Source organism: Strigops habroptila, chromosome 18 (genome assembly GCF_004027225.2).
Source record: "Strigops habroptila isolate Jane chromosome 18, bStrHab1.2.pri, whole genome shotgun sequence".
In the NCBI taxonomy this organism is placed as follows: Eukaryota; Metazoa; Chordata; class Aves; order Psittaciformes; family Psittacidae; genus Strigops; species Strigops habroptila.
The window spans coordinates 4,583,525-4,593,457 of record NC_044294.2 but is presented as its reverse complement, the minus strand read 5'-3'; the positions used below and the strand labels follow the sequence as shown (position 1 = coordinate 4,593,457).

At 59.3% G+C, this 9,933-nt stretch overlaps 2 protein-coding genes across 3 annotated transcripts; both read left to right on the top strand.

The window, feature by feature from the left end:
- The first annotated feature begins 421 nt into the window (after positions 1–421).
- Positions 422–3,460, top strand: LOC115602223 (probable E3 ubiquitin-protein ligase makorin-2). Its single transcript, XM_030473104.1, has 8 exons — positions 422–708; positions 1,274–1,393; positions 1,493–1,791; positions 2,019–2,101; positions 2,216–2,436; positions 2,666–2,776; positions 2,847–2,976; positions 3,053–3,460. The coding sequence occupies exons 1-8, from the start codon at positions 656–658 to the stop codon at positions 3,197–3,199; spliced, it is 1,164 nt and encodes a 387-aa protein (XP_030328964.1). The 5' UTR covers positions 422–655; the 3' UTR covers positions 3,200–3,460.
- A 138-nt stretch (positions 3,461–3,598) lies between these two features.
- FANCE (FA complementation group E) lies at positions 3,599–9,693 on the top strand. 2 transcript variants are annotated; one of them, XM_030473102.1, is made up of 12 exons: positions 3,599–3,858; positions 4,294–4,514; positions 4,930–5,554; positions 5,637–5,681; positions 5,940–5,999; positions 6,096–6,239; positions 6,318–6,441; positions 6,991–7,066; positions 7,172–7,238; positions 7,332–7,457; positions 7,547–7,641; positions 7,817–9,693. In XM_030473102.1, exons 1-12 carry the CDS (start codon positions 3,721–3,723, stop codon positions 7,818–7,820), a joined length of 1,725 nt encoding a protein of 574 aa, XP_030328962.1. In that variant the 5' UTR covers positions 3,599–3,720; the 3' UTR covers positions 7,821–9,693. The 2 variants fall into 2 exon arrangements, with proteins under 2 accessions (XP_030328962.1, XP_030328963.1); XM_030473103.1 differs by lacking the exon at positions 3,599–3,858 and adding an exon at positions 4,032–4,166.
- Positions 9,694–9,933: the final 240 nt, after the last annotated feature.

Here is a 9,933-nt window from a genome sequence, read left to right as displayed (position 1 = left end):
CCTGTGCCAGCGCCTCAGCACCCTCACAGGGAAGAGCTTCTGCCTCAGAGCTCATCTCAATCTCCCCTCTGGCAGGTTAAAGCCATTCCCCTTGTCCTGTCCCTACAGGCCCTTGTCCAAAGCCCCTCTCCAGGTTTCCTGGAGCCCCTTTAGGCACTGGAGCTGCTCTAAGGCCTCCCCTTAAGGAGCCTCCTCTTGTATAAAATATATAAAATATAATTTAATAATATAATTACACAAAACAAGGGATGTGCAATGCAGTTGCTTGCTGACCGATGCCCATCCCTGAGCAGCAGCCCCCAGCCAGCTTTCCCCCCAGTTTATATCCTGAGCGTGACATCGTACAGTCTTGGAATGTCCCTTTGGGAAATGGGTGTCGCTGTCCCCATTGTGTCCCCTCCCAGCTTCTTGTGCTCCCCCATCCTTGCTGCTGGAGCCGTCTGAGTAGCCAAGAAGTCCTTGATTGAGTGTAAACACAGCTCAGCTACAACTACAACATCCGTGTGTTATCAACGTTATTCTCACCCCAAATCCAAAACATGCTGCGCCAGCTCCTGGGAGGAAAATTAACTCTGTCCCAGCTGAAGGCAGGGCACGGTCCAAGGCCATAAGTAGTCCCAGGAGGTCGCCCAGCCCTTCGTACTGCCAGGAGGAGATGGAGCCGGGCTCGCTGGTGGCCCGGGGGGGCTGCCTGAGACCCCTGTGCAGGTAGGACTTTGGGGGGTAAGGGGAGGCTGGGAACAGCTTTTGGGGGAGAAAGGCTGGAGATGTGGCTGACTGCCCCTCGCTGTGGGGACACAGAATGGCTTGTGATGCCCTTGAACCCCCCCTTCCCGTATCCCCTGGAGGGTGAGGGGATGGAGCCTGTCCCATCCAGCTGTCCCCACTCTGGAGCTCGGGGTCCCCAGCAGCACCCCAATGGGGCCGCCCCTCCCTGCCAGCCCCAGGCTGAGGATTCCTGCCCCTTTCCATGCCCTCCATACCCCAGTGGGTCTCCCTGCTCCTCCAGCCCTAGGGAGACCCCCACCGTCATGCTCCAGGCCCCCCCAGACAGCCCAGCCCTGGGCTTTGTTTAGCCAGGAGGCGGCGAGGCTGGATGAGGCAGGGAGAGCCCTGGCTCCCGCTGGGATCTGTCCTTGGGGATGGCTCCTGAGCCCAGACACCAGCCTGGGGACTCTGAAAACATGGCCCCATCCAGGCAAAGCGGGTGCCCGGGGGGATTTTGGGTCTCAAAGCAGGGGTCTGACCCTGGCCGTGCCACTCCGGCTGGCAGGAATTTCGCCCGTGGATTCTGTCACTGGGGCCAGAACTGCCGCTTCTCACACGACAGAAAGTCAGCCCAGATCTGCAGGTACTTCCAGAGCGGGTCCTGCAGCTACGGAGAGCGGTGCAGGTAAAGGGGCAGTGAGGAGGGGGCCCGATGCCACCAGGATGGGCTGGGAGCCAGGAGGCGTCCTGCTGGGCTGATGGGACCCTCTGTCTGTCTGTCCAGCTACCAGCACATCCAAGAGGAGCCAGCTCCGGTGGGGACCCGCTATGGCCCCGTGCCCCCTGTCCCTCCCAGCTGCCGGGGCTCGGAGCCCATGCCCATGCCCATGGCCCGGGGCTGGGGGGGAACCCGGCGCAGCTTGGCCCACCCTGTCCCCAGCGTGACACACGTGGCCTTCAAGTTCCCAAGTGTGGAGGTTGAGGGGGAAAAGAAAGCCAAGGAGAACATCCCTGCACCTGATGATGTCCCTCGTGGGGCCATCGGCGGAGAGGTTGTCCCTGCACAAGCTCGGAGGGCCTCAGGTAGGTGCCTGGAGGTGAGCGGGGCTGAGGTGGTTGGTCATGGTGGTGCACCCTGTGCATGTTTTTTCCCTGCTCCCTCCATCTGTGGGCAGGGCCCAGATGTGGGAAGCAGCTTCTCTTGGGGTTGGGACCGTAACTGTGGAGCCTGTGCCCTGGAGCAGCCATCCTGCCTCTTGGATGGTGGGGTGGGATGTGCTTTTCCCCTCTGAGAGCTCTCTTGCCTGCAGGCTCCCAGCCGCGGGTGCTGGGACTGGATCCCAACGCCTCTGACCCTGGGAAGGAGACGGTGACATGGACTGACCTTGCAGAGGTGGGCTGGGGGTGTCCTGCACCAGGCAGTCCCTGTCACTCCGTGTCAGCCCCTGTGGGGCAGTGACACAGCCGGGGGGTGGCAATGTGCAATGCCGCGCGGCTCCACTTGCAGGTCCCCGCAGAGCCGGGTGCTGTGGCAGCGCCGGTGCCCAGCGAGGCACTGAGGGCCCGGAGCGAGGCCGTGGTGTGTGGCATCTGCATGGACCGGGTGTACGAGAAGCCGCTTCCAGAGGAGCGGCTCTTCGGGATCCTCCCCAACTGCAGCCACGCGTATTGCCTGGGCTGCATCCGCAAGTGGCGCCGCAGCCGCGACTTCCAGAGCACCGTCAGCAAGTGAGCGGGGATGGGGATGTGGTGGGGTGGTCACCGTCACCCCTTCTGCACCCTGAAATCCTCCCCTGGCTTTTGGGAAGGAACAACTTCCCTTTGGGAACAGGCATTTGGGTGTTGTGATGGGGTTGGGGATGCTGGATGAGGCTGTGGTGGTGGGACCGGCCAGTGTGGGTGCTAAGCCCATACTCTGTGCTCCCTTTTTGGGACCTGCACCCATCTCCTTCCCCAGGGCCTGCCCAGAATGTCGGGTCACCTCCAGTTACTACATCCCCCACAAATACTGGGTCTCGGAGGCAGGTGAAAAGGAGAAGCTCATCAAAACCTTCAAGGCACGGACAGGGTGAGTGTGGCACTGTGGGCCCTGCGCTGCTCTGGGACCTGCGCCCACAACTGTGCTTCGAATCCCGTAGGAAAATCAGGTGCAAGTTCTTTGTCCGGAACCGCGGGTGCTGCCCATTCAAGTCAGACTGCATCTACCTGCACGAGCTGCCCGCCAGCCGGCCGCCACGACGCAGGCAGCAGCACCCAAGGGTGCCCATTGTAAGTGGGGTGGCACGTCCTGGGGGTGCCAGGGCATGGCTCCAGGCTGGGGTTCATCCTGTCTCCTGTGCTGCAGGACCGTCCTTCGGAGAGCTCTGACGAGGAGGATGAGGAGCTCTGTGTGCTAGAGTGGGCTCTTAGCCTGGCCGTGATGGAGGCAGACTGCCACTACTCCAGATATGGCCACGAGATGCTCTTCGTGGACTTCAGCGACTCCGACTAAAGCCATGGGGTGCCGCGCATGGGGTGCCCCACTGTTGGTGGCAAGGAAATGTCTTCTGGGAGGGGGAAGCATGAGCTTTTGATGTGTTGAGCTGCTCCCAACATTGACTTGGGGTGCTGCACCCTGCATGGGGTGGGATGGGGAAATCACTCCTTCTTGGTGGACCCCCAGCAGGTCCCACATCCCATGGGAAGCCAGGGGGTGAAGGAACTGGGGGGGTCTTAGTGCAGCGGGGCACAGCCCCCCTTTCTCCTCCCCTCACCTTGGTGGTGCAGCGCTCTGCACCCATGGGAGACCTGGGGGGGTTGGGTCGGGGCTGGGGGGGGGGGTTTAGTGCACACGGGGCCGGGGGGGAGCTGCGGGCGCTGTTTTACTCTGCTTTTAGCCAATGTGGACATGATGAAATAAACGGGGCCGCGAACGGCCGCTGCGGGGCTCTGCTGCCGGGGGGGATGCGAGGGTTTGCCTTTAAGGGTTCATTTGCATAATGAATCCACTTTGCATGGACGGTTGATTTGCATATGTGGCGCGCTTTTCCAGCGGGGCGGGCCCGGAAGCAGCGCGGGTGCGGGTTCCGGGACACCGGCACCGGGCAGGCACCGGTGGGGGGGGGCACATACCCCGGGCACCGTTCGGTGCCCTCCCCACCCCTCCCCGCGGTGAGTGTCTCCCAGCGCGGGTTGCCGGGGGCCGGGCGCTGATAACCGGGCACCGGGATAACCGGGCAGTGCTCCGGGATAACCCAGCCCCAGGGCCCGGGTCCGCGCGGGCCCCCGGGGGGTGGGGGGGGTCAGGGCTGTTCCGGGCGGGAGGGCACCGCCAGCAGCACCCAGCGGTTCCCCTGTTGTCCCGTTGAGCTGGTGGTGGGGAGCTGCGAGTGAAGCGGGTTTAGAGAGCTTGTGGGGGGGCTCCTCGGCGATGCTTCTCCATCCTCGGGTGATGAGGATAACCACGGACCCCCCTGCAGGTAAGGGCAGCCCCCAAACTGGAGCTGGGGAGGGAGGTTTGCTCCAGAGCATGTCGTGGATGGACCCATCCTCCCCGCACCCTCCTCTGTGTGCCTCTTGTGAGGCCTCTCCCCGATTCCCTTGCAGGTGATGGAGCCCCGCGGGCTGCCCTGGCTGCAGGGCCTGGACAAGCCGAGCCGCCTCCTGCTCCACGCACTGGCCTCCGGCTCCCGCGGGACACTGGCCGCGCTCAGGATGCTGCAGCGGGTCCAGCCCGGAGAGGGACCAGGGCCCGTGTTTCCCTGGCAGACCTTCACCACAGCTCTGTGTGCTGAGGAGCCCGTGCTGGAGGAGGGGGCCCTGGCCGTGTGAGTTGGATGTGTTCCCAAAACTGGGTGTTTTGGAGGAGGTTTGGGGTGTCAGGTGCCCGGTTCAGCAGTGTGCGTCCTCTTCCCCGTGGTCTGTAGTGATGTCAGGGTTGTGGCAGGGACTTGCTGGTCTTTGTGTTCAAAAGCTGGTAAAGGTATAAGGCATGGTTCAACTTGGGTTCGGAGTTCAGGGAGCATTTAGATGATGCTCTTAGCCATATGGTTTAGCTTTAGGTAGTCCTGTGAGGAGCAGGGAGTGGGACTCTATGATCCTTATGGGTCCCTTCTAACTCAAGATGTTCTGTGTTTGCCGCCTCCTCTTGCTTCCTGGGCCCGTTAGACCCTGCTCCATGGGAAACAAGGATTTAGGGATTTCCTCTGATGTGTTGTCTCTTCCTTTTCTCCCCTTATCCAGGAAGCCGCGGCTGCTGCTGCTCCCTGTTGTGTGCCAGAGAAACCTCTTATCCCTGCTACTCGTGGTGCGAGCGCTGGTGCCAGGGGGCTGCCTTGATCGGCTGCTCCAGGCTCTGGAGCAGGATTCCCATGTGGATCCATGGGTGCGGGCGCTGGGGGATCTGCTCCGGCAGGGAGCAAGGGGAGAGGAGTGCTGCCCACCTCCCGGCCCCTTGTCTTCCACGTGCCAGCAGCAGCTTAGGTGCCTGGGCCAGAGAATTGCCCAGAGCAATCCAGAGGGGCGAAGGAAACTGAACTGGTGCTTCAGCAAACAGCCCAGTGCCGCTGGGGATGGGGCTGACTCTGTACTTCACGGTGGGAAACACAAGGAAGTGTCAGAGGAGAGCCTGGAGTTGGATGAGGAGAGAGAAGGGAAGAGGATGCTGCTGGAGGAGGTGGTGTTTGGCCCCCCAGGAATGCAGGAGGTTGGGGATGTGGCAGGGATGGAAGTGGAGATGCCAGAGGAGCCTTCAGGAGATGGATCTGCCCAGAGCCCGGATGGGGCTGCTCCAGAAAGCTCCCAGCAGGAAGCAGCGAGGAAGATTTCCCAGGCAGAGCCGGCAGTGGACGTCCAGTCCTTTCTGCAGGTACCGGGCAGGCTTTGCTTCCCCCTTCCAGCCACTGAGCCTTTACAGTCTGATTCCTGTTCCTTCATCTCGTTTTCTTCAGCTGCATGGACCAAGGCTGAAGATGCTGCTGCAGAAGGAGTCCAATGTAAGTGTGCTTCTGTCTCTCTCCTGGAGCTGATGGTCTCAACGGGCTCAAGACAGGGGCTCTGGAAGGGATGGGAGAGGAGGCGGGTTTCACAGCGATGGCTGGAGGCTGCTGCCACCTCCTCTGGGCTCAAGTACCTGCCTCCAGCTCGTAGGGGTTTGCTGTGTGATGGGCAGCCTGTGGTCAGTGAAGGGAAAAGCCCTAGAGCTGTACTTTGTGGTTGGTTTGTTGTTACTCAAGGTCTGTGTTTCCCTCCAGCATCCGGATTTCAGCATCCCACCCGAGCTGCACGTCCTGAACAACTGCTCTCCTGCCCAGGCGAGTCTCAGCATCCTCACTGCAAGTGCTGGTGCTGCTGAGGGCCTGCTGCTGTCCCTAGTGTCCCTAACGTCCCTGTCCCCTCTGCCACCCCAGCTCGAGGGGCTGTGCTCCTTCCTGCAGCTCTCCACGTGCCCGGAACACCTCGTGGTGCGTTTCTGCAGCTGGTTGGTGGTTCTCAGCCCTGAGCTCAGCTACACCAGCGCGGCCACCCTGGCACAGCAGCTCTTCCTCAGGCGAGTACGTGTGAGGGCAGCAGAGACTTCCTGCCCCCCGCTTCCCTCACCACCATCCCCATCTGCCTTTCCTTGTCCGTAGGTCCTGTCCCTCACCCAGCCGCCCTCCCGACACCTCATGGCTGCCCTCACTTCATTTTGCTCCAAGTATTCCCAGCCCTTCTGTCGTGTCCTGGTGGCTGCGGTCCTGCAGGAGCCGGGGGAAGGTGTGATGGGCTCGCAGGAGGCTTCTTCTGGCAGCAGCTGGAGAGGGGCTGTTGGCTGCATCCATCAGGAAGGGAAGCCCCAGCTTCTCTTCTCCTGGGAGACATTTGTCACCCAAAATACATTAGGAACCATGGAGGAATGGTGCTGGGTTTATCTGGGCAGGTGAACACTTGGGAGTTAGGGTCGGAGATGGGTTTACAGATGCCAGGCTGGCTCCCAGCATCCGTTTTCCCAAAGGGAAGTTGCCGTCCCTCTCCATGGACTAGAGGGTTCCTGCCAGCTCTTAATGCTGGGGCCAAAAGTGCCCCAAGCAGGCTCTGCTGGCGTGAGAGGAGGGTCCTGCAGGTATCGCTGCTACAGTAGCATCCCCTTCTCCTAGGGATTGGTGCTAATTAAACCCTTGCTGCAGATGGGCAAAGGATTATCCTGAACAGTAGAAGGGAGCACTGCATGCTTTCTGGGTGTACCCCTGTGTGCCAGGGAGGGTTGGACACCATGGATTTGGCAGCCTCTTGAGGCTCTCTCCCCCTTCTGCTTTACCCTTGCAGGTGCTGAGCAGACCAAGCTGGTGTGCGAACTCGTGGAGGAGTGCCTGGAGCCAGACTGTGTGCGACTGGTGCTAAGGTAAGAGATGACAGGAGCAGCAGCTCCACTTGATGGGTCCGGCTGGCTCCAACCACCCGGGAGCACCATGTGAGCATCACATCTTCTCTTCCCTGTCCTTTGCAGCCAAGTCTTGGAGGTGCCTTTGTCAGAGAAGCTCCTGCCGATAGTCCAGGCCGTGCTGGGGCGGCAGGTGAGGGACCCCCTTGTCCCTCCGTGTTTCCTTGCTGGCTCCAGCAGCACTGGAGCAAGGACCAGGTCACCTCTCTGCTTGTGGCTCTTCCAGGAGGTGCTGCCCCCTGAGCTCTTTGATCTCCTGGTGCTGACTCTGTGCCGGCAGGCTCCAGCCTTGAGCACATCGCTGAGTTACGCCAAGCTGGTGATGGCCATGCTCACCATGTACCACAGCCAGGTGAGTCAGACCGGGCTCGGGCCCTGGCGAGCTGCCCCAGGGGTCTCTGGAGGTGCAGCTCCCTGAGCTCCTTGCTCCTCTCACGCCAGGTCACCCCATCCCACCGGAGCAGCCTGGCCGCCGCGCTGGACCGCAGCAACGCGGCTCTGAGGAAGTCGCTGCAGGCTGTGCTGGAGGGGGGCAGGTGAGCTGGATGCTGTGCCCTCGGGGCTGCGCTGGGGTCTGTCTCACAGGGCTCTGCGCTCCTGGGCTGCCCCAGGTGATGGAAACCAGAGAAGTACCAGCTATAAAGCTAAGTGTGGTGTAGTGGGGTTCCCTGTCCTTGACTTTCTCATCTTTCTCTCTTCTCCTCCTCCCAGGTGAGCACCAAAGAGAACCACAAAGCGATGGCTTCCTTGGGCAGAGGATGCTGTTAGGCGGTGGTGGCTGCAGCCCAGCGCCTCTCTGGGCTCACCACCAGCGGGATGGAGACCCAGCGCGTGTGGGCTGTGACTGGAGCACCCCTGCCTTTGCCTGGGGCTTTGCAGCGGTGCCTTGCGCTTGGCCAGCCTGGTTTGAGGTGGGCTATCGCTGGGCAGCACCATCCCAGCCCCACACATGCCCTTAGGCTTGAAGATGAGCGTTTCTTCGTTAAACAATGAACACATCTCTAGTTGTCTCTGTGCTTGCTCTGTGTCTGAGTGGCCTCCCATGGGTGCCATGCCACACTCAAGATGGCGCCTTCAGCCTTCCCGTCCCGCCACACTCAAGATGGCGCCTCCGGTCTTCCCGTCCCTCCACGCTCAAGATGGCGCCTCCGGCCTTCCCGCCCCTCCACACTCAAGATGGCGGCTCCCCCCACGCCTCTTCCAGGATGGCGGCAGAGGAGGAGCTGTGGAGGGGCTGGCCTGTTGGGTGTCTGAGGGTTGCGGCTCTCCTTCCCCAGCCACCGGCTGTGCGGGCACCAGAAATCCCTGGCGTGCCCCACGTCGGCACAGAGCGCACGGGTGTGAGGGGTGGCCGGGGGGAGCATCGCCTGGAGGGGGGGATAATTGCATCAAGGTGACTCTGTTGTAGATGGTTTGTGCCAAAGAGGTGGCTTTTTTAATCGGGGGGAGGGGGGGAAATCCATTACTTCTGCATTATTGATGAAGTAATGTTGGCACACAAGTACTTAAAGAGCACGTGAGAGTGGGCTGCAGTGATTCCGCACCTGAGGCACGCTGCCCTTCAGAGAGGAAATGTTGCCCATTTTTCCCTGTGTATTCTCTAATAAAAATGGGTTTTCTGTCGAGCAGGTCCCCACATTATCTGACCAGGCAGTGAGAAACTGCAGAGCCAGCAGAAGCTTTTCTCTGCTTTCAGGTCCCCTTTGCTGATTATGGTGCATGGTGTGATGCCTCCAACCCTGTGCCAGCATCTCTGATAACTTGTAAATCTGAAGAGCTTGATTGAGCATCCATGCGTCTCATCAGTCTGGTTTGCAGTGTCACTTCTTGTTTTAATCAGCTTAGATCTGCTGCTTGGTTCAAAATGGAGCAAGACGGCTGCAGTACTTCCTGTGTGCGCCTGCACCCTTGTTTCGTTTCTCCCCAGCGTCAGCCCTCAAAGAAGCAGGATGCTCCTCCCTGGCTCCAGGTCTGCACAATGGTTGGACTTGATGGTCTTAAAGGTCTTTTCCAACCTGATTCTACGATTCTATAAAGCTGGCAAAGCTCCTCCTCTCCTTGCCCATAGTGGCGGCCTGGTGGCCAAAGTGAAGTCATCTTGTCCAAACACTTTATATTTTAAGTGTTTTTCCAACATCGTGGTGGCTCAGAACACCTAGCAAGCAATATAGCATGGTGGAGTTTGCAGACCCTTAACATGTGGCTGAATCAAGACAAAAGTTGATCTGAGACTGTTTGAATATTGTAATTCTGGACCAGGTTTAATTCACCATCGTGGTTTTTATCATGGCTTGAAGGAGCCAAGGCACAAGTGGTATGTGCACGTTGGCTAAGCTGATTTCTGGGTGGTGCAGCAGTGATCTGCAAGGCTCTTTATATCTGGTCTGCTGGGATTTACAAATCTCGGGATGCAGGAGAGTGGGGTTAAGATGAAGACCTGGTAAACTTGAGGTTTCTGCTTTAAATCTGCCTTTTTTCTACTTTATAGGGGCCCGTGTGTGTGTCACTTTCGTGGTTTTCAATGTGGCAATGATGACTGCCCATTGCAAGGTGTTCAGTGATGCGCTAATAAAAAATGCTTTATAGTGTGACTGTTTCCAGATTTTTATCCTGTGTCCTTGAAAACACCCACTGGAAACCTCACCTGGGCACGCTTTGGTTGGAGGACTGGAAAGATAAGGATGGGAGAGAGTGGATGGACTCTGAGGGAGGTAGTGCTGGAGTTTTAATGGAGGTTTTAAAGCATTGCATACTTCAGGAAGGAACTATTTAAAAATTCATAAACATTTCCATCTACAAAGGCAGAAGAGGGATTAAAACATGTAGGT

Bases quoted from the DNA above. Each gene is read 5' to 3' on its own strand.
- LOC115602223 (XM_030473104.1), top strand. From the start codon at position 656: ATGGAGCCGGGCTCGCTGGTGGCCCGGGGGGGCTGCCTGAGACCCCTG. The intron at 709-1,273 runs GTAGGACTTTGG...TCCGGCTGGCAG, and splicing joins TGCCTGAGACCCCTGTGCAG to GAATTTCGCCCGTGGATTCT. The intron at 2,977-3,052 runs GTAAGTGGGGTG...CCTGTGCTGCAG, and splicing joins AGCACCCAAGGGTGCCCATT to GACCGTCCTTCGGAGAGCTC.
- FANCE (XM_030473102.1), top strand. From the start codon at position 3,721: ATGTGGCGCGCTTTTCCAGCGGGGCGGGCCCGGAAGCAGCGCGGGTGC. The intron at 6,000-6,095 runs GCGAGTCTCAGC...CTGCCACCCCAG, and splicing joins ACAACTGCTCTCCTGCCCAG to CTCGAGGGGCTGTGCTCCTT. The intron at 6,240-6,317 runs GTACGTGTGAGG...CCTTGTCCGTAG, and splicing joins AGCAGCTCTTCCTCAGGCGA to GTCCTGTCCCTCACCCAGCC.